This window comes from Dasypus novemcinctus, chromosome 17 (assembly GCF_030445035.2).
Source record: "Dasypus novemcinctus isolate mDasNov1 chromosome 17, mDasNov1.1.hap2, whole genome shotgun sequence".
NCBI lineage: Eukaryota > Metazoa > Chordata > Mammalia > Cingulata > Dasypodidae > Dasypus > Dasypus novemcinctus.
The window spans coordinates 58,338,760-58,362,253 of NC_080689.1; the positions used below are offsets into that span (position 1 = coordinate 58,338,760).

At 42.5% G+C, this 23,494-nt stretch overlaps 1 protein-coding gene across 1 annotated transcript in view; it reads left to right on the plus strand.

Annotated features, from left to right (window-relative positions):
• Nucleotides 1-23,494, plus strand: part of ANTXR1 (ANTXR cell adhesion molecule 1) — a 253,844-nt gene that overhangs the window by 60,412 nt on the left and 169,938 nt on the right. The window contains exons 4-8 of the mRNA XM_004449198.3: nt 3,944-4,025; nt 4,578-4,611; nt 5,828-5,907; nt 9,625-9,693; nt 11,063-11,143. Of these exons, the coding sequence (XP_004449255.1) occupies nt 3,944-4,025; nt 4,578-4,611; nt 5,828-5,907; nt 9,625-9,693; nt 11,063-11,143 (346 nt within the window). The remainder of the gene's footprint in view (nt 1-3,943; nt 4,026-4,577; nt 4,612-5,827; nt 5,908-9,624; nt 9,694-11,062; nt 11,144-23,494) is intronic.

Below are 23,494 nucleotides of genomic sequence, written 5' to 3' on the forward strand. Positions count from 1 at the left end.
TTGATCTTTTGAAAAGTAAGGAGGGCTGTACCCACTGCTTGGGACTAGTGAGTTCATATCTTCTCAAACACAAAGCATCAAGTATTAGGAAATTTTCCAAAACAGCCTTTGCTTGTTCTAGTACCAGGAAAACAGAACTCAAGAAAATACTTACTAAAAAATGGAAATAGGATTAGAGAAAACGCTCCAGTTCCCAGACTTTATCTGGCAGGGATAAATACAATGAAGCCAAAGAACCTTTTCCACATCCTTAATATGCCTTTTTTTTTTTAAATCCATCAAGCTTTATTCTTCACACAATATTCCAATTTCAGTGTTACTAAAATATCTCAGACTTCACCAGTCCATGAGCAAAGAACAAGACCAAATTACCTTCAATGCCCACTCTCCTCCCAGTTCATTGTCCCCCATGCGTCCCAGCTGTTCTGGAGGTTTCCACAGTGCCACTGCTCTGTGCTCGGGAACAGGCCCTGAGTTTCGCGTCCTAGCCTCTCCCTCATGCCCAGCCTCACCTGCAGGTTGCCTTGCACCTGCCTCTGCTGCTGTGCTCCCCCTGAAGTGCCGCTGACTTGTCGGGCAGAGCTGTTCTCTGCTGTTGCCACTCCCCTGCGGCCTTGGTGGGGGACACTGCTCTCATCTTTGTCCTTCCTTCTGATGCACAGGATATATACCCTCCTCGTTACCCACAGCAGAGCTGAAACTAAACTAGACCTTTTAATGGGATTAATTGAAGCTTGGGGGATAATGAAAAGGGAGTACAACAGAATGGTTTAAAATCGGCGCATGACCCAGACCTCCTCTAGGTTCAGTTACCAGCTCAGCTCCTGCTTGGCCTCCCTCCACATGGCCCAATGCAATCTCCAGATATATCTGTACTTTAGGTCCAGGCACAGGAAAAAAGAGAAAGAGTTGAGAAAAATTTTTCCTCACTGCATTCTAAGGTCCACCTAAGTCCTCATTTCCTAATCCTAAAATTGACTTCTTCCCAGGATGATTAACAGTGGGAATGCCCATTCCCTTTACTCACTCCTTCAGCAAATTTGTTCAATGCCTGTTATGTTCCCGGCATGTGGTAGACATTGAAGATACAGTGTGGGAACAAAATAAACATGGCTCCAGGCTGAATGGAGTTTAAAGTTTCAAACTAGGAGAAAACAAAAAATTACACGATCAAATATTGTTACTTATAGTGCCATAAATGTGATGAAAGAAGAATTATCAGGTGCCATGAGAAAGTCTAATGGAGCTAGTTTGGGCAGTGAATATTCAAGTTGGCACTAAAGGCTATATAAGAATTAAATGAGTGAAAAGCTGGACAAAAAGTATACTCAGTTCTCAGATAAGGTGATTATAGGTGCGAAGGGCCTGTCAGAGAAAGGAGCTTGGGAAACCGTGTGGCTAAAATGAAGAAAGTGGGGGAGAGTGGTACAAAATGGGGCTGGACAGGGAGGCAAGAGCCAGCCCATGTAGAGTGCTAGTAAGCCATGGGAAGGGTTTGAGATTTTATCCCAAGTGTAATGGTCTACTATTGAAGGGTTTGGCAAAGGGGAGTGAATGGCATATTTTGACCTATGTGTTTAGAATACTCTGGCAGCCATGTGGAGAATGGATAAAAGATGGGGCAAGAGAGCAGTTCATCGATAGCCAGTGACTTACCAGTCACCAAAACTGGAGGTGACAGTGGCTTAGATCATGATGTTGACAGAAAAAGTAGAGAAATAGTCAGTTTCAAGGTTTGACGTAGAACCAATATAATTTGATGATGGATTACCTGGGGGAGCTGAAGGAGAGAAGAGAGTCAAGGTCGAGGAAGGCTTCCAGTTTCTGACCTGTGTGATCTTATATCTGGGCCTTGATAAGACAACCAAATAGCCAGCCAGTGTACTTCCCAATGTCGGAGTTATTTGGTCTTAAATATTTCACTTGAGAACCCGGGCCAGAGACGGGCTCAGGTAACCACTTTTCAGTTTGTGTCTTTAAATCCTCCAATAGGCTGGGAATCCAAACTCACCCATGAGACCAGTTTTAACAAAAGTTTAATGTTTTGTTAGACTTCCTTCCCCAAGTAATTGCAAGGAAGACCAGTAATATGTTCATTCATTCACACATGCAAGAGAAAAAGAGTTTATCATGGTAATTGAGAGCATCGCCTCTAAGTTCGAATCCCAGTTGCGCAACATAGTAAGTTCCTTAGCCTTTCTGTGACTCAGTTTACTTATCTGTGAAATGGGAGTAACAGTGATATCTATGTCAAAGAGTTGTCACAAGGCATAAGTGAATTAATTCCATTTAATGCTATTTAGATCAGAACCTGGCACATAGTAAGTGGTCAGATGGCGTTAAAATGACCATTCTTTGTCACTAATTCAAGTGTTGTTAAAGCTTCTCCAGCACTATTCCGTGCGAGGAGGCTCCTTGGCAGAATGGAAAGCCAGGGGATTTTTTGAGTCAGGCAGCCTGGATTTCAAGTTTCTGCTCTCCTCCTTAACTTCTCTGAGCTCAAGTTTTTTCTCCCCAGTAAATATGGAGTTAATGATAATTACCTTGAGTGATGATTGTGAGGATTAAACCAGAAACCTCTGAGCACTGCCTTGTATATAGAGCCACAGAAAGCACACGTGGTTGTAAGTTGGATTCCCTGGGCTTTTCTTTTCAAAGCTGACCTCATGGTTTCCACGCGGTGGCAGAGTTTGCTGTGGACACTCTCTCCCCACCTTTGGCTCACTGAGGGTCCTTGCAGTGGCCTTTGTCTGACTTCTTAGTACTCACCTCCTTCTGGCTTACCTGAGCCATTTGAATCTTGATGTAAATATCTGTAGGTTGCTGTGTGCTCCTCAGGAGCAGCTACTTTGTATTTTTAAAATTTTTATTGTGGAACATATATACAAACACAAAAATTCCTGCTTTAATCATTTATATGTGTACAATTCAGTGATATCAATTAACGTCTACAATATTGTGCTGCCATCACGATAATCCATTATCAAACCTTTTTCATCTCCCAAAACAGAAACTCTGTATCCATGAAGCAATAACTCCCCATTCTCCTCTTCCCCCAGCCACTGGTGACCAACTACTTTCTGTCTCTATGAATTTGCGTCTTCTAGGCATTTCATATAAGTGATACCATACAATATTTAGCCTTCGTGTCTGGCTTATTTCACTTGGCAAAATGTTTCTGAAGGTCGTTGCACACATCAGAACTGCTTTCCTTTTCGTGGCTGAGTAATAGCCCGTTGTGTGTCTATACCACAGTGTTTATCCATTCATCGTTGATTGGCTATCATGAACAATACTGCTGTGAACACTGGTGTACAAATATCTTTCCGAGTCCCTCCTTTAAATCCTTTTGGGATATACGTAGAAGTGGTATGGCGAAGTTGTGGTAATTCTGTTTAACTTTCTGAGGAACGGCCAAACTGTCTCCCACCGTGGTGGCACCATTTTACATTCCCATCAGCAGTGTATGGGGGCTCCTATTTCCCCACATCCTCCCTAACACTTGTTATTTCTTTGTTTCTTTTTTTGTAGTAGTAATAGCCATCTCTGGTGTGTGAAGTGGTTACAGGTGTGATTAACATTTCCCTAAGGCTACTGATGTTGAGTATTTTTTTTTCATGTGCTTACTTGAACAGTTGCATTTTTAAAGACTTATTTCCAATGTCGAATGGAAAGTTGCTCCTTTTAAGGAGATGGAAAACTTTCCTGAGCAGATGTGTATTCCTGTGGAAGGGTCATTTCCTCAATCCTTGGAATCTCACTCATCCTACCCTATGGCTAACCCTGAATGTATAATGTAATGCACAGACTTTCTCTCTAAAAGGCTTTTGGGGCACTGTTGGGTCAGTATAGTGGTATCTATGGAAATAGAAAAAGACCGGTACATGTGACTATCAACAGCAAAGTGGAAAATATTCTAATAAACGGTGTCTTTGGCTTTCAGGGACCTGATCCGTCAAGGCCTAGAAGAACTCCAGAAAGTCCTGCCAGGAGGAGACACCTATATGCATGAAGGTTTTGAAAGGGTAATTTTTTTAAAGTTTTAAACTCTGAATATAAAGAGAGGTATTGAAACATCGACATAAGGAAGGGTGATGAGATAAGGCACATGTATTAAGAGAAATGAATACAGGTTTTTCCATGTAACCTTGTACACTGATAATTCTATCTGGAAAAAAGACCTAAAAAGATGAATTTCCTTCCTCCTTCCTTGACACTGATGCCTGACTGTCACTCATAAACCACTCCATATACAAGTTCACACCATTCCCTACATGACATTTACTGGATGGCAGCATCAAAGGTTGAGACAGAATTTCAATTACTTCAAACTTAAGGAAAACAGGTCCCAGGCTTCAAAAAGCAAGACACTGGTAAATGTTCACAAGTGTATTAGGTATATGTGAGAGTAACTTTAAATGAATGTCATCCATTGATATTTGAGTAAATTACGTAAGTAATGAAAGAATCGCTGCTGAACCCAGCTGCGTATCCAACACCAGAGCCCACTGCCCAATGTGGTGTGTGGAATGGCAGGCAGTGGTGCTACTCTTATGGTTCTCTCCTGTGTATTTCAGGCCAGTGAGCAGATTTATTATGAAAACAGCCAAGGTAAGACTATATCATGAATTATTTAATTTTTCTTCTGTACTTGTTTCTGAAAAAGTAACTCAGCAATTTCATGTTTCAAAAGACATACGGGATTTTATCTATAATCCCTGGACACACACTTCATCGTAAAGAAGAAATACATAGGGAGATGGCAGTTACTGGGTCAAATTCTATCCTGTTGATGCCAAGAAAAACATAGGTCAGAGCCCTTTATGGCCACGGTCTGTAATTCCCATGAACAGTTTTGCATGTCGAATTTATTAAATTAGCAAATACTTGGATGGATGAGTAAAGTCTTGAGTTTTTTGTCAAATTTAATTTTCTTGTCCATCCCTGAGTGCCAAGACTCTTCATTACTGCAATTAGATATGATGTCTTAAGTTATTGGTCTGGCTTAAATTTTCATTCACTTAAATGAAAAAAAAAAAATGAATGCAATACTCTTAGTAGAATCCCTACCACATAGAAATAGTCATAATTATTTTTGTTTTATGATTGCCTACAATGTCTTTCATGGGTAGCATTTATTAATCTGAGGCAAATCTCTTAAAAGAGAGTCAAAATTAAAAAGAAAAAGAAAAAAAGACAGAATTTCTTCCCCGCCATTAGAGCATTCAAGTTGTCCACTTCCTTTTTCATCTTAAGCTGCAATGATCAGAACAGACCCAGAATCAACACCTACCCTTGCTGCTATAAGTCAGCCATTAGCAATGTGACTACAGGTCTGAAAATCCTTGAAAGAATTCTAATAGGTTTTGCCAACTTCTGTAATGCTACCAGTCAGCCTGTAAATCATGATTATTATCACTCTTTGCCAAACTGTCTTCAAAGGGTGATGTATACAGTGGATTCTAGCATATGCAAAGGACCACTGGATAGCCACGTGGCAGGGTTTGCTCCAGGGCCCTGCTGCCAGTCACGGGAGATCATCACTCTTGATGGCGCGGAGACACTCCCAGGGATAAGGTCAATGCTCATTTCACCAATTTGGTCATTTTTTGAGGAGAGGCTGAGAAACCTATTCCCCCCCGAGTCTGTTCCTGCAAAAGCATTTTTCTTTGTGCTGTCATTACTTCCAGTCTCAAAAGAAAAGTGGTTGACTTTCACAATATTGACCTTGGATGGGTGCACTTCTCAGAAACGGAATCCCAGGGCTGAGGGGAAGGCTGCCCGTGTGTGGCAGGAGGGACTGAGTGGATCTGCTTTTGTTGAGCAGGGTACAGGACAGCCAGCGTCATCATTGCTTTGACTGACGGGGAACTCCATGAAGATCTCTTCTTCTATTCAGAGAGGGAGGTAAGTAAGTAACAGCCTGGCTTGTGTGAAAACGGGGCTTCTCTCTTTGGAAATGGGCTATAATCTTTCTACTCTGGCAGAATGGTAGGTGTTCTTTGTAAAACCCCTGAATAAAAGAGTGTCTCATATGCCCCCCAAAATTCATAATTTTTAAAAAGTGAATTCTCACACCTTACATGTAGTAGATTTTTATCTTTTCAAAACATTTGTATATTTCTCCATGTTTTGAGGGTTAAAAATATCTACCATATCTGTTGAAACCACTATATTATGCCAGGAGTTTTGAAATACGATACATCACTTTTAAACAAACAACATTGGTACCACTTTTCCTTCACTTTCCCTCATATTTTCTACAGTAGCAAGAAAAGGGGAAAGAATTACTTGGAAAATGTAAGCACAAATATTAACCATTGACATTTTCAGTCTTAGAACCAAAGGTGACCAGTAATTGGTAGCAAAGTTAAGTGTAGTCTCTCCTTCAGTATTTCTTTTTTTCCCTTTTCTTTATGTTCTCAAAAGTACTCCTCAAAACAAGTGAAAGAGCTCTCTAAATACAGTTTTGGATTTTTGTAAAGAGATTCAGAAAAAAGAGGTTTATTCTGTAATGGAAGAATAATATTTACACTTAGGAAATACTTTCCTTTCAAGTTTTAGAGTTGTATATATAATTGGGCCAAAGAAATAAGGTGACCATGTAAATCTATTGAAGCCTCTTTAGTGACACAGACTCATTCAGGCCATGTAGAAAGAAACACAAAAAGGAAAAAAGACAGGCAGTGAGTGAGTGAAGGAGAGGCTGGATTCTGGGGGAGGAGTTAATCAGACCATTATGCTTACCTCAAGCTCTTGGCTGCTATTCAGTTTATATTCAGTTGCCTCAGCAAGCATGAAGTATACTCACTCATTCATTCATTCTTCAAAGTTAATTGAGAAGTTGGCATGTGCTGGGGTCTGCTAGATACTGTATCTAGCTGCTACATAGGTCTTACCCTGTAATAAAGTTTAACTCTGAGAAATCACTGGCTGAGGACAAAGGGTTAACATACTATTCTACCCCTCAACTAGTACAAAGGATAATTTTTTTTAAAATGGGTAAATGCACAATAACTATGACACATACTCCCTGAGCATTTGGGAAATAATATTGTTTTATATCCTAAGTTGAAACTGACCATGTAATGGAAATGCAAAATGACTTATTTGGGTACTGAACAACAGTCAAATAAAGTAAAAACCCTAATAAGGAAAATCCTGATATGATGATGGATGTCAGAGGCTTAAAATAGGGATTGGTAGAAAGGAATTTTTGGTATGGCACATACTAACTTGGGAAAATATTAGGAGTGCCAGTGCCAATAGAAGGAGGTTTTCTGATAAAGAAAGATAAAGCACAAGCTATAAAGAAAATGAACTCTTCCATTCTTGATAATTCCATATAAAGCCCAACTAGAGGAAAAGAGTCACGGAAGTTGTTGAAGATAAGGTTGGGGCTAGGCTATGCCTAAAAGTTTGTTTTGTCCTGAAAGCAGCTGGGAATATTTCTAACATGAAGGTAGAGAGACATATGTTTCTGTCCCCTGCAAAATTCAGTGTTAGGACACATGGGTTTTAAGTACTAGGAAAGAAAAAAAAAATGAAAGAACACAATTCAAATCAATATGCATATCTTAGGTTCTTCTTATATTTTCAAGTTTTAGAGTTGAAGCTTGAAAATTGTTAAGCACCCACTGTATTTGCCAACGATTTCCAACATTTTTTTTTTTTTGCAGGTATCAGAGCCCTTAATAGATCATGTATTAAAATCAGGCCAAAACCTGGATGTTATTTCTTATGTTGCCATCCCAGGAGCTTAATTTTAGAGGTCATGGGCTCTGCTATTTAAATATGGGCCACAGTTCTTATATTATTAAATCAATAGATGTATATTCTGTGGGTAGAAAATGACATAAGGCTTAAGAGAGAGGAGATACCAATTGATTGCCAAATAGGACAATTTAAGGGAGAGCTCCAAAATTAGTAAATTAGGAGGAAGCAGACTGTATGTCCAACGCACTAACAATTTAATTGTCCAACAGTGAAATGGGGTAAATTGGGGTCAACAGGAAGGAATGGTGAGCTTTCTGAAATTGAAGACATTCAGAATTTAGAAAGTTGTATGATAAGAAAAAAAAATTAGAAAGCTACAAAATGCTGTGCATAGGCCTAAGTACTTTATATACATTATTTAATTTAATTCTCAGAGCAACATCTGCAGATCTACAGATGATGAAACCTAGGCTTAGAAAGTATAGCTTTCCCCAAACTGCACAACTCATAAGCCTGTGCTGTCAGCCGTTCATCTATACACACAGCCTCCTCTTGAATGCAGGGCTAAAGTTCCCAGTGAACAAAATGTCGGTCTAAAGTACCTTTGAATTCCAGGGCCTATTATTGTTAATATCTGGCATGATTTTAGACACATCTGGCCCTAAACAACTGATTGGCAACCCTGTTGCACTGTAGCTGCCAGGATAGTATATGAGTGTTGACTGTATGCCTCTCAGCAGGAGGAAAAAAACGAAGTGTTGGTTTGCTTTATTCAAACTTCTAAAAGATATCCATAGCCACAAAGGTCTCAACCTTTCAGAAGAGGAACAGTATTGAAAAGGGGAATTCTCCAGATGGTTTTGAAATCCAGAGCGACCATTTTAGGATTTGAGCTTTGATTAATTGCTGAAAGTACTTCATCTACCATCTTGATAGTTGATAACATTGAAAATACAGAGGGACAGGACGGAAGCATGGCATGGCCATTGCGATAAATAACTGACTTGTAGAATCCCCTCTATTGGAAATGAGGAACAAATTTATTCTGTGGGAATGAAAAAAGCCTTATTCACTGAAGGTGCTGATGTTTATGATTATCTGTATTGTTCTACACCATATGTGAGAAGTTCTGCAAACATCATCTCATTTAATCCCCAGAACACTTTAAAGGGCAAAGCTAGGAGTCAAACCAAGGTTTAGCAGTTTCCAAAGACCACATTCTTTTCCTTATATCATACTGCCTTTACAAAGGAAAAAAGGTATCTATAAAAATCCATGGGGGGTGGGGGCGGATGTGGCTCAAGCAGTTGAGCACCTGCTTCCCACATGGGAGGTCCCGGGTTCAGTTTCCAGTGCCTCTTAAAGAAAAAAAAGAAGCAGACAATGCACAAAAAACAATAAGCAGACAATAAGCAAAAACAATGAGCAAACAGATGAGAGAGGCATCTCGGGGGTTGGGGGAAAGAAGGGAGAATATGAAAATAGAGGCATATATATATGTATAAAAATATATATGTATATATATGTATAAATTTTTAAAAATCAGTCAGAGGAATAGAAAAGATAATCATTTCCTCCAGAATATACAGAAAGACTTACCTTGGTCTGCAGTTTCCCATTTCCTCTCACTGCCTTTCAAAGCTCTTCAAGATGCTACTTCTCTGGATCTTTCTCGATACCTTCTGTTAGAATAATCACTCCTCTCATGTCCGTCAAGCCTTACCATAGAATGTGACCTTCCCTGGAGTGGGAGCTTCTTGAGGACAGGGGCAACCCTTGCCATCGTAGTACCTGGCACTTGGCAGGTGTTCAGTAAATACCTGATGAATGAAGTTAGTGTAACTCACCCAAGAAGAATACATTCCACTGCTTCTTCTCTCTCTAATTTTGTTTATTTTCCTACCCCAGGCTAACAGATCCCGAGATCTTGGTGCAATCGTTTACTGTGTTGGAGTAAAAGACTTCAATGAAACACAGGTGTGATCTTGGATTTCCTGTTTGTCTCAGCTTTAGGAGCATATTAAGCTTATGAATAATAGAGAAAATGTGTGTTCCATGCAGAGGGTGCATCGGCAGCATAAATGTCCCATAAAAAGCTTGTTTTTTCAGAAATGCTAAGCAGGGAGGAATTATTAGATGTGTTCTGATTCACGGGGACCACCCAGATGGTACCTTTTTTGGTAGATGGTAAATTGTCACAGATTTGAATTAACTTGGAAAACTTGTTGGGGTTTTCTTTCCTCATTTTATTTGACAAATTCAGTTTTCTTTTTTAAATGACCAACATTCCTTTTTTTGTCCATTAAAAATGCATGCTCAAATAAAAACAAAATTGGAAATAATTGGACAAGTGGGGGAAAAAATGTAAGTACATATAAGCAAATTGTGAAAATTCACACAACCTAAGTAAGTGTTCCTTAATGTAGTTCATCATTTTGTTTTGTCTTAATGACATGGGAAAATACTCATGATATATTGTTGAATGAATAAAATAGCCTTACAAAATAGTAATTGTATGAGCTCATTTCACAAAGAAATATGTATATATTTGCCTAGAAAAATTATAAAAGACTATCAAATTGCTATCGATAATAGAAAAGGATTATAAGCAACTTTTATTTTCTTTTTCTTTTAACTATCCTGGGTTTTCTGATGTTTTCCCAATGAATATGTGTTATATTATTGCAATCCACATAAACAATGAAAGGTGCTGTTTAAAACCATGCCCTGGCACGATGTGGCAGTCACAGAACCATACAGGTATTTGGGCTTAGGAAAGCTCAAAGACCAGCTTCTCCTTCTCCTCAGTCCTCAGCTCCACAAAACAGCACCAGCCAACCCATTGCAAGGAAATTGCAGTGTCCTTAATAAGCAATATGGATGAAAAATAGGGTCCCCATTCATTCACCCAACACCAAAGCCTGAATGTATTTTTAAAGTTGCTCTGAAAGGAAACTTGAGTCTGTTTGATTCGAATAAAATTGCCAAAAGGAATTTGAGTGAATGGGAGAAAACTGAGCCAATGGCCTGCCCCCAAATCCATAAATACATCAACCCAGGCCAAATTTTCATCTAAGTAGGCAGTTTTACCTCAGCTTCAGAGGAGAAAAGTATTATAACAAATGTGAAAGCTGTAGCCAGCCCTCCTGGGCCCGCTCCAGGGCGGCTGCTGGTAAGCTCGTTAGTGTGGAAGGCTCTTCCGTGAGGCCCCTGGGCGCACTGAAGGCCTCCGGTTCTGCTGGGTTCTAGACGTAGATGGAGCCCGTGGACCAGTGGCTTTCCTAAATGTTCCATGCTCAAGCCTGACACATCTCCATGTGTGTTTGTGTGTTTGCTCTGTCCTCAGCTGGCCCGAATTGCAGACAGTAAGGACCATGTGTTTCCTGTAAACGACGGCTTTCAGGCCCTGCAAGGCATCATCCACTCAGTGAGTAGAGGGCGTCCCCTGAGCCTGGACACTCAGGCCCTTTCGGCTGCCTGTTCTGCTATAAATAACCTGATGTCATCTCTCTTAAGGCTGGTGTTTTTCTGCTTGAGAGAACATCCCTACTTAATCTTCGTGTTTGCCACATACCACTTCTCCCCCATGCATGTTTCTTTTCTTATTCTCCTGGGCCAGTTCTCTACCATGGAAAATTTAAAAGTGAAGGAGGCCCTGCTTCTGGCAGTGAGCCAGACTTCAGGTGGTGTTGGGTGGGGGGCAGTTCCCATACTGGGCAGGCTGTGGGCTGAAGGTTTGTACTTGGCCTGACCTCAGCTTTCCCAGCCACTGCTGACCATACGCTGCCTTAGGGCATTTGCAGGCTGAACTTAGATCTCTTGGCCATTGGAGACACTACACCAGTGGTTCTCTACCTTGGCTGTCCACTGAAATCATCTAGGAGGGGAGCTTTAAAATAACGCCAATGCCTGGGCCTCTGGTTCTGGTGATTCTAACGTCCAGCCAAGGTTGAGAACCACTGCTCTAGACCTGTAATCTCCAGTGTTCTTTGGAGTCTGCACGGTCGCCAGCTCTCCCTTCACTCTAACCTGGGTTGGATGGAAAAGATCCTTCACACACAGATGGTTTTCTAGCACCATTTTCCTTTGCAGTAAACAGGGCATTGGCTGCTAGGGCTTCTCTTCTCTGCCTTCCATACACAGACCAGCCCCGGGTGAAGGCCAGCTGGAATACGGTCTTTAAAGCCTCAGCAGGCAGGCCAGTGTGTATACCACAGCTGTCGGGAATGACATCCAAGGTCGGTCTCTAGGTTCTGTGGCCAGGCAGGTAGCTAGTGGTTTCTGCCATGGACACTCACCAAACTCCAGACTTAAGGTCCAGGATGCAAATTCAGAGCACAAGGGATCACTGTCCTCTTAGGATGTCGTGGGACAGTCTTTTTTTTTTTTTAAGATTTATTTTTATTTATCTCTCCCCTTTCCCCCCCACCCCCAGGTGTCTGCTCTCTGTGTCCATTTGCTATGTGTTCTTCTGTGTCCGCTTCTATTCTTGTCAGCGGCACAGGAATATGTTTCTTTTTGTTGCATCATCTTGCGGTGTCAGCTCTTTGTGTGTGCGGCACCATTCCTGGAAAGGCTGCACTTTCTTTTGCGCTGGGCGGCTCTCCTTATGGGGCACACTCCTTGCGCGTGGGGCTCCCCTACACAGGGGACACCCCTGTTGGACACGGCACTCCTTGTGCACATCAGCGCTGCGCATAGACCAGCTCCACATGGGTCAAGGAGACCCTGGGTTTGAACCGTGGACCTCCCATGTGGTAGGCGGACGCTCTATCCACTTCCCATGGGAGAGTCTTGATCCAGCAGTTAGCAGTCAGGGGCTCAGGATCTGCCCTCTCCCCCAGAATCCTCCAACATGGGAAGCCTTCATGTGTGCTTCTCTCCTGGGATTTGCTAGTTGCTCTAGCAGAGAGGAAAGCAGAGTAAGAAGTAAGAACTTTGTTGCCCAGAGCTGGCCTAATCACTTTCTTATCGTTGATAGATTCTTGCACAAGTTATTTCACTTATTTCCTTATTTATAGACAGGGATTGATGATAAGATTTACCTCATAAGCTTGTTTGAGGATTACAAGAGATTATCCAGGTGAAGAACCCTGATATTTTCCCAGGCACATAGTAGGCACGTAAGGCATGACCCATCACATAAAGGACATTAGTGTCAGCTTCCCCTGAGGCCCTAAATTTTCTAAATTTGAAGATACATAAAAATCGCCTGGGAATCTTGTTTGCAATAATCCTAGGCCTTATCCCCAGAAGATTCTACTGCAGTTACTTTGGGGTGGAGCCCAGGAATTTGCATATCTTTAATCTGCACTTTTAAATAAGTACCCCAGTTGTACTTTTAGAACACTGACATATGGCTTATGTTTTCAGATTCATGAAAAATAATTCACCTCAGGTTGGGAATTGCTGTCTTAAACATGTACAGATGACTGTCATCTTATCCAAGATGTGTGTTTGTGAGACTAGAAACCCATTCATACTACCTTAAGCAGGAAGTGGGAATTGTTGGAAAGATAGAGAAATATCAGTCCCATTTTTAGGGACCCAGGTGAAGGACCCCTACTCTCAATCATTTCTGAGGTCACCATGGCGTATCTGACGATAAAAGCAACAAGAATCACAATGACCATACAACACAACACCCCAAGCCGTGCAAAACCCAGTGAAGGGCAGAATTGGGGGCTGATGGTGGGTCCTTTAGAACAGGGGCTCCTAGCCTTTTTTGTTCCATGGCCCCCTTACTAAGTCCACACTATACTGTGTATTATTTAATAAACACCTCACACCCACACCAACACACCTCCAAAGGATAATGTTTTTTTGAATTTCAGTTCAAGCTCACAGATCCCTTGTGAAGAACCCCTGCTTTAAAGTTCAGAGGTGGATTATTCTGGGTTGGAGTCTTCCTGAGGACGAGGTAGAGCAAGCCCAAATCCCTGAAAGAGCAGGGGAGGGTGGTGGATAGTGTCAGAGAAGAGATGACATGAGCTCGGAGCAGAGGCCAGAGACGAGCACAGCATATCCAGCGGGCTTAGACAATAATAATACCCATTTGTCTGGTGGGAGAATTTGGGTAGAGAGTCAAGGGTTATAGGAAATAAGCCTAGACACAGGGTTGGAATCAGATTGAAAAAGCTTTGAAGGCGTTTTGACCCCAGCCTACAGGCAGTGAGTAAAAGCCTTTTGCACGTGTAAAAAGTGCATGTCCATGATATAGCAGAGGGAGACGTGGAAGACCCAGAGGCAGGAGACCCACCAGGAGGCTCCTGTCGTAATCTCGCCTTCAGATGGCTGGACGCTCAAAGGGGACAGCTGCTACATCTTATAAGCCATGTCTAACATCATCCAAGAGTTAGTTCCTACACAAATAATTGGAATATTTTTATCTTCATGAATCTGTAGTATCCTTGACTCAACTTTAGCAAATCACCCAAGCTCAACATGAGCCCAGAGTTTTTAAAACTCCCCCCCACCCTCAAGTGGAAATAACTCCCAAGATATTCAGGAAATTTTAGAGAACTAGACCCCCCAAAAAAAAATTTTTTTTTGAGACTTTAGTCTCCAGATTTTTAGCTGAATGAATACATTCTTAGGAGCTTTTATCTGGGAGTTACCGTCATGGTCAAGACTCACCCAATATTTGAAATCCGAGACCTGTGTTTATGGCAGTTGTTAATTCATTTGCTTAGACAGAGAAACAGAGACAAGCATGGCAAGGCTCATCTTTCTCAAATCAGACAGAAATAATTATGGCCTTAAAGTTGGCTAATTATTTTTAAGAAGTAGGTTCATTTCCCTTTCAGGATGCTGAAAAGAAAGCTCTCCCTCTCTCCCTGGCCCCTTCCCCCCATCTGAATCATCTGTTCCAGCTTTGTTCCCATGGACGGTGTTTTGTGACTGGTTATTTTCTCATAATAAAATAGGACCGGCTCTGTGATTATACTAAGAGCCATTGATTGTACACTTTGGATGTGGACTGTATCGTGTATGAATAAGACTTCTTTAAAAAAGACAAAAATGGGCCTGGGCTTAATTATCCAAAAGAGGATTGCAGAGCAGCTTTCAATAAGCTCAAATGGTTCATAAAGTTCTCTGCCCATAGTAACCTTATTTTTAAACACCAATCAAGATGCAAAGTGTAGCGTTTATTCGTTTATCAAATATTCACTGAAAACTTCTTATGGTAGATTCTCCATTTAGTTACAAGTAAAGCTCCTGGTGGAGCTTACATACAACCCAGTAGAAAAGGCACGTAAAAACAAGCAAATAAGAAAATGCATGTATAATTGAAGTGTGATAAATGGTATTAAAAAAGCAACATACTACTGAGATTAAGAGCAGAGAGATGAGAAAGAGCATAGAAGTTCCTGTGAAGAGATGACCTGAGGATTATAGGGAGCCCTTCGTCAAAGAGCATGGTTAGAATGTTCCTGAGAGAGCATGACCCTAGGATGGAGCGAAAAAGAGCAGCGCACGAGGTGGAGAATGGCAGAGATGAAGAGAAGCAGGCAGCAGCTAAATCACATGGTGCTTTGAAGGCCAGGGTAATTTTTACTCTAAGGACAGTGGGAAACTATGGCCAGATACGAAGTCTGGCAATAGGGCAATCATGCCTGAAATCGAGGCACTCAGGAAGTCTAGAGGTTGTGGCATTTTATCCACGTCCCCTTCGGATGATGAATGATACTCGTTGTCAGTAGCCACAGGCTTGAAGAAGGCTCACCACGATTTATTGGGCACCTTCTCTTCACTGGGTCTTGAGCCGGCACTTCCACGGCCAGTCTCTGAAGGAAGTCGTAGTATCCCCACTTTACAGATGAGGAAACTGAGGTTTGGGAAGGTTGGATAAACTGCTCCAAGTCCACCTGCCTGTGGTGATGGAGTGTGGACTTTAAACCCAGGTCTGGCTCCAGAGAGCCTGCCCTTCCCATGACACACAGCTACTAATGTCTGAGGAAAGGGAAATGACCCTGGATTCCCAGGAGCTGGTTATCTAGGACATGGATTCGTCAAGTCCCTAGATTCTCTGCTTCCTTCAATCTGATGTCTGTCTTTTAACTGCCTCCTCAATTCTTTCTATTCTGAGGAAGAAATACGTGTCGGATTTGTATAATGTGCTAATTTTCAGAGTGCACTACTCGTTTCCCCTTGTAGCCTCTCATCCATGGGAGAGAGGGAAAGCAAAAATGAGTATCTGTAGGGTACTTACTTTGGGACTATATTGTTTCTTTATCCCAGGTAGTGATTAAAAGTCCTAGCAGTCATGTGTGGGAAATACGGTTATCCCCATTTTACAGATGAAATGGAAGCTCAGACAACTAACTGCTAAAAGGCACTCAGCTCTAAGGGGAAAGCGAGGGTTGGAATCCATTTCCATGCTTCCAGATTCCATGTTTTATTCTAACTCTGTTTCCTTAGGAAGATAAAAATAATAAAAACTACCGTTCAGTGAGTTCTTGTTAGGTGCCAGACAGTGTGCAAGTCATTTTATGTACATTAGCTCATTAAATCCTCCACTTGATGTCGACATTGTTACCCTTTTTACGGAAGTAGATACCAAAGGTCAGAGTGACTCACTGCCTTGTCCAAGGCCATGCAGGGCAGTGACCCAGATCTGTCTTGAACACCCATGATGTGAGTGGCCCACAGTGCTGACTGAATAATGTGGGTAGGCCAGGAAGTAGCCCTATTTCAGAGAGGAAGACAAAAATGTGAGATGGCTTGACAAGCTATGGCAGAGGCAAGACAGGCATCCTTACCGGGGTGCAGTGTTGGGGAAGGGGGCAGTAGAGCTCTTGGCCTCTTCCAAAAGGTAGACAGCTCTGGAAATGTCCATCCTGCTCAACGGATGAAGTTCCAGCATCATGAGAAGCTGGCAACTTGACACGGACAAAAGGAGCATCTTCCTATCAGCTCTTGGACGGGACTCAGCCCTTGAGGACGGTTGCAGCACCCCATCACTTTTGCAGAACCCAGTTGATGAAGTTATGAGAAGAACTGGGGATACTTGGAAGATGGTAGCCCTTTAAACCAGTAGAGCTGTAAGGAAGAAACTCTTCCTTCGCCTTCTGTTACTGTGGCTTCCTCAGGGAATTTCCACTGACCACAGGCAGTGAATTTAGTGCCAGCCCCCAAGTGAAAATATGAAGCAGCGGTCCAGCGAGGCTCTTGGGTCTTTGTTTGCCTTTTCAAAAGTGCTGCAGGCAGTGAAACGGGAACCTGCATGAAAGCTGGGTTCAGATAACGCCGAATCGGGTCTGCCGCTTTGAATCCCAGTGCCTGGCCTGGTTTCCGCCACTCAGACTCCTCCCTCCAGCTGTCCCCACTTGGGGACAATTGAGGACGGTGCCTGGAATCAGACACACTGTCTTTGAGGAGGAGAACCCAGTTGCTAGCACCAGGCTGTCTCCATCTAGGAGCATTTCCCTAGAATAAATAATTCAGCCTGGGGCAGGCTCTCTATTAACGCGGGAGTGAGTCAGCCGAGAGAGCTCTCTGCATGTTGGATCAATGATAAACACCAAGGATTGAGCAAGCACAACTCTACTTGCAAGAATGTCTCCCAATAAGATCAGTAAAACTAAGGAATACATTTGTTCCATGGTGCATATAAAGTTAGTTTAGTTATGAAAACCAGACCCTGCACTGGTTCTCCCTTCCGCTACTGGGAAGGTGGAAGAAATGTACCCCTAACTTGGCCCAGGCCCTAGCAAAGCTTGTCTCCCAGGCCTTCCCTCCCTGCCTATTCTTTCAGCGCCCTGCTAGAAACTTCTAAGGGTTTCTCTGCAGTTGAAATTGACATTGCATTCCGCTAGTGCCTGACTTCTTTGTACTAACCCCTTTTCTAGGGCTAGTGGACAGGGATACACATTATAACCAGCAGCAGCCCTTCCTTCTCTCTCTCTTTGTAAAAAGTTTTATTGTGGTAACATTTATATAAAATGAAATTTGCCCTTTTAACCATTTTTCAGTGTGAAGCTCATTAGCATTAATTATGTTCATAATGTTGTGCTACCATCACTACCATCCATTAACTAAACTTTTTCATCACCCCAACAGAAACCCTGTACTCATTAAGCATTAACTCTCCATTCTTCCATCGTAGACAGAAAAACATGCCCCACCTGAGCTTTGAGCTAGAAAAGATATTGGAGAACATGGCCCAGTAAAAGAAGGAAGACAGAGATGGAAAGTATGGCGAGAGCATGAGAGCTAAATTCACAAAAAGTGGTGGAGAGGAAAAGAAAATACGAGAGAAATTACAGCAGAAGGATTATCTAAATGTTGTTAAAGGTGTTCTTTTTTTAAAAAAGCCTTCAGTAGTATTGTGAAAGATGGCAGTTTTCTGAATAAGTAAAATTTGGAAGACAAAGAATAATGAAATCATAAATACCTATGTTAGATTGCTGGAATAAAAGAAAAAGATGGGGGAATGGATGTGGCTCAAGCAGTTGAGCATCTCCTTCCCACAGGGAGGTCCCGGGTTCGATCACCGGTGCCTCCTAAAAACAAAAACAACAAGCAAACAAATGAAAAAACCACCTCAGGTAAGCCAGTTGTGGCTCGGTGGTTGAGTGCCGGCTTCCCACCTAAGAGGCCCCAGGGTTCAGTCCCTGGCCTGGTAATTTCAAACAAAACAAGACAAAAAAAGAAAATGGAGAAGAGAAAGGGGAGAGTCACAATGGACTTTTCAACTTTTTAGAAACTAAAACAAACAAAAAAACTAAAGAATGTATTGTTGCTTTGTGAAGAAGATTAAAAGACCTCCGTGAGATAGTTTTAAAGCCCCATTTTACAGAGAATACCATCCGTCACAAATCACTGATAAATTCAAGTAGGATGAATTCACTGATTATATTTGCATTTACCAAAATCTCTAGAATTAAGGAGTTTAGTTACCTGCAAAGACCTACGTAGTTTAATTTGCTCCTAATTCTCTGAAGTCATCTCCCACCACTCTTTCTCCTTTCTCCTTCCACTCCAACCTCACTGGGATTCCTGCAGTTCTTCAAAAGACCCAGAGCTCTCCTGCCTCGGAGATGAAATGTCCTTCTGTCTGGAAAGCTTCTCCATGGCTATTAACGTGGCTCACCATTCACTTTCTTCTGGTATTTTTTAATTTCCCCTAAGCACCTCATCTAAAAAGAAATTTCTTCTGACACTTTCTAACCCTATGTATTTTATTCTTTAATAATCGCTACCTATAATGTTAAATATACTTTTTATTTTTAACAAACTTGTGGTAATGTATATATAACATTAAATTTGCCACTTTAAACTTTTTAAGTGTACTTATCAGTGGCATTAATTATATTACATTCACAATGGTGTGCTACCATGGCCACCGTCCATTACCAAAATTTTTCCACCAACTCAAACAGAAACTCTACCCAGTAAGCAATAACTCCCCATTCCCTGCTCCCCTGGCCCCTGATAACCTCTAATCTACTTTCTGTCTCTGAATTTGCTTATTTTAAATATTTCATATAATTGGAACCCTGTAATGTCTGACCTTTTGCATCTGGCTTGTTTTATTTCGTATAATGTTTTCGAGGTTTGTCCACGCTGTACCATGTATCAGCACTTCATCCTTTTTTTATGGCACAGCCTTTTCTTAAATCAGGCTTATTTGTGATCAAAGGAATCCCCTTCTCCTCCTTTGCCTCATCTAAATCCTATCCAGACCTCTGGGCCCTTTTCTTTTCCACGGATGCTCTGTGAACTCCTTGCCTCGAACTCTGATGGCACCAAGTGTTGGACCTACTCACTTGGCGCTTGAGTCTTTTTCAAATCCACACTGCTCCTCCTGGCCAGATGTTAAGTTGTGCGCCATCTGAGTTTGTATTTCCCATGGTGTCCGACTCAGGCCTTTGCCTATTTAGTCATTAGAAAGCAGCCCAGAGAACCATGTGGCATTCGTGATCCATGGAAGACCCGCAGTGCACACAAATGGACAGTTTCGTAGCCCCGTTTCTTATAAAATCTGTAAAAGTGAGCATCTTTGGCTCCATTCACATAAGCAGGTCTGGATACGAAGCACAAATAGAATCAATTATAGTTTCTGTAGTGAGCAGAAAATCTTTTTCTGAAAAGAGATCATTTGCCTCAGCAGGCATCAGGTAGACTCAGACTTTGCAGACATCCAGACCAGGCATTTCCCTTTTCCTAATCTATTATTTATTATTTCTATTCAGTTTATTAAAGACCCAAATGTAATTTTAAAAATTCCCTTAGCTGTCAAGATTGCACAGCGGCACGTTTGGATAATCCTCAGGTCACTCCCTGCTCCTGCTCCTGTATCTAGGAATCTGATAGGACCTTTTGTAAAAATAGCAACAGCAGAATTGAGAACAAAATCCAGGGCAGTGCTGCAGGACTTGAATCCCAAGGAAGGCCGCACACCTCGCCAGTGTTCAGGAGGTCGGCAAGCTCGTCTTACTAACTAAACCACGTTTTGGAGTTCACAGCTATCTGAGCTTTCCTTCTGAAAACATAAGAAGAAAGCGGTTTAGTGGGGGAAAGTGAATTTCCTCAGTTTCAGAACAGTCTCTGTCCTCTGCTCCTTCAGACCAGGCGGAGTATGAAACCAGCAGAGAAAAGAGTAACATTTATTTAAGCCAGCTCGGTGCTCTACCGCAGACAAAAACTCCTGCATATTTTGAGGATAAGCCTTATTTTTTAAAATCCAGGACTCCCTTAAAAATGTACTTCTTATGTGTTTGAATGTTTATTTGGTGAAAGGTATGAGTATGCAGAAACTCACATGTGAGCAACATTTACAGGCCCAAAGGCATGGATGAGCCAGCTGTTTAACTCAAGTTGCTTGGCTCTTTCTAAAAGCAGTGGCCCCAGGCTCGTCCATCTTGCTGTCTGCCATCAGCGTCATGTTTGAAATCCATGAAGAAGTAATTAGAACTGCTGAGATGCATGAGTTTGCTACTGGTGTGGTTGCTTACACACACCTGCTGAATGGTTGGGAGAGCAAGTAGGCAGCAGATATGCAGGAACTTTGTCAAGTTACAATAGCTATTTATTGATATCTTTAAAGTGAAATCCATTGTGGACCAGTCCAGCTTGTATATGAGCTGGTTTGTTTCCTATGCTTGGATTCTTATAATCTAAGGTCCTTTTTCATTAAGTTCTCAATTTATGCAGAGGTTTCTCAAGAATCAGTGAATTGTGACTATTTTCATACAGTTATTAGGCACCCTTCCCTTACTGTAGGCACACCTAAATTTTTTTCTACCTAGTCTCTCCTTCCTCAATCTTTATTTACTAGGCAGTTTCCTCTCAGAGGATTTTAGTTATTTATTTATTTATATATTGCATTAATAATAGGGCCAGCCTCTTTCATCCATTCGTGGTTTAGAAGCCTGAGCACGCTTCCTTTTGCTGTCACGCTTCTTTCTGTGCTTGTTTCTTGGTGCCGTATTTGTAGCAAGGGGCTAGGGCTAGGAGTGGGCTGGCCCAAAGGTGCATTAACTGTCTTGTGACCATTCGCATCTGCCTCATTCTGCCTATAAAACAAAGGCCTAGCAGCTTTCTTTGACCTCACTCTCCAGTCCAATACAGATTTCGTGACCTGGATCTACTGACTGTACCATTGAAATATCTCTGCTTTCATGTGCATTTCATTGTCCTACAATGCTTTGGGGTCAGTATTTTTATTACCTCCACTTTACAGAAGAGAAAACTGAGATTTAGAGGTTTAAGAACCTACCCAAGTCCACATGGCCAGTACGTCTGTAAGGTTTATTTTTTCAAACAACTTCTGTTCAGACAAATCCATCCTGAGCCCAAGGTCCTGATGACAGATGGCAACAACTGCCGTTGTTGAGGATGAGCCACGTTCCAGGCACGCTGCCTGGGGCCCTCCTGTCTTACCTCGCTTAGTCTTCCCAACACAACCTCACAGGCCTTAGGTACTACTGTTATCCCGCCCTTACAGATGATACTCAAGAGAAATTCGGAGCTTGCCCAAGGTCACACTGCTCCTGAGTGAGTTGGTCCAAGCAATTTGATTCTAATCCTGAGCTATTACTCAGGAGGTTAAACTGCTTCCCAAAAGCGGGGTTCATCAAAGTTAAAGGACTTTGTCAAAGAATGTAAACCAGGCACGTACAGGGCCAGCACCAGAGCCTGAGTCCTCCGTGTGGATCAGACTTGAGGCTGTGATGGTCTCCTCCAGGGGCCAATTATCCCCTCACCTGCAGGCCTCTGTCCTGTCATCAGCCCAGCCCGTGGGCGTCTGAAGTGTAAGGGCTCCCTTCAGAGCCATGTCCCACCAGTGATTCCCAGCCCTGTGTCCGTACTCCTCCATGCCTGACAGGGAGCGGGGCAGAGGATTTCCCACCCCCATCCGCCAAGCTGATGTGCTGTCTGCCTGCCATTCAGACAGGCTGATTACCGTACAGTCTGGGCTGCGATTCACCAAGGGAACCCCCACATCCACCCAGTGCCACTGTGACTTCCTACCTCTTGGAACCAGACATTTCAAGCTAATAGGAGCCACAGTCCCAGACAGAGCCTGCCCATCCCCCTCACTGATAAATTTTACTCTATTCTCTGCAATGCGTCCCTTCCAGATGTTTTAGGTTAAGATTGGGAAAGCTGTGTTTTTACTGGATTGAATCACAGCACTTGGCTGACATTTTTTGGCCTTTCCTACACTCCTTAGATTTATCAGCTAATTGCAGACACTTTGAGAGAATAATACGGCATGTGTTTATTATGACAAACCCCCATTAGAGTGCCTCTGTGGTCTAAACTTCATTAGTGTTTCCTTTACTGATTCCATGGGTCAGTGTTAGAATCGGTTCAAAAAAAGTTGGTTCAGAGTCAGGAAGGTAGATGGGTGAAAATTCCACTTAGGTGGGAATGGGGATAATCCAATGGTTCAGCTTTTATTCCTAGACTGTTTTGAAATCTTTAGTTGTAGATGATAAAATGATTTATTTGGGGATGTCAAAGGCCTGAGGAATTTTCCTTACAACAACATAAAAATAGCACTGTGTTGTTCTAATGCCACCATTTAATAAGTTTCTCCATCTGTGTTCATTCTGTTTCTTCAAATGTGGGCTGTGTGGGGACTTGTGCCCGACGGCATGTCAGAAGGGGGTGAATGGAGGTGGCCCATCAACAAGGAGAGCCCCCTGGCGGCAGACGGGAGGGTGGGCAACCGCCACAACTCAGGGGGGCCATTGTTATCCGGTATCTCCGTCCCTGTGCACCCTGGTCCTGGCAAGCCCCAGGCAGGGTGACTAATGGGGTTTAGAGTTAAGAGACCAAAAAGACCGACTGGACCACAGGACGGGGGAGGAGGGAGGATCAGCAGGGAAACACAGTGCCCAGGATAGAACTCGGGGTCCATGACCCCAAGTCAGAGCGACAGGGAGGGAACGCCGGATGCTCAGTGGGGATACCAGGCCCTCCTTGCCCGGGTGGGAGGACGAACGGACTCCAGCCTAACCGAGCTGTGCATGTGTGAGGCACGTGCCGCCGGCAGGGTAAACTCAGAGACTGGCAAGAAACTGAGGCTGCACCTGTGTTTGGGGTGCAGGGAAGGCAGCTGGGTAAGCCAGAGGCAGCGGAAGTAAGGCGAAGGCTGATAAAAATGAACAAATGGGTTCCTACTGCAGAATTCCGCAGAAGTTAAAAAACACAAAGGGAAATTAAAATATGGCAATGCCATTAAATTGAAGAGTGCAAAGGAAGGTCAGGAATTAGCTGGAAAATGTGAATTTTAAAATTAAAAAAAAAAAGAAATGCTGCCTTT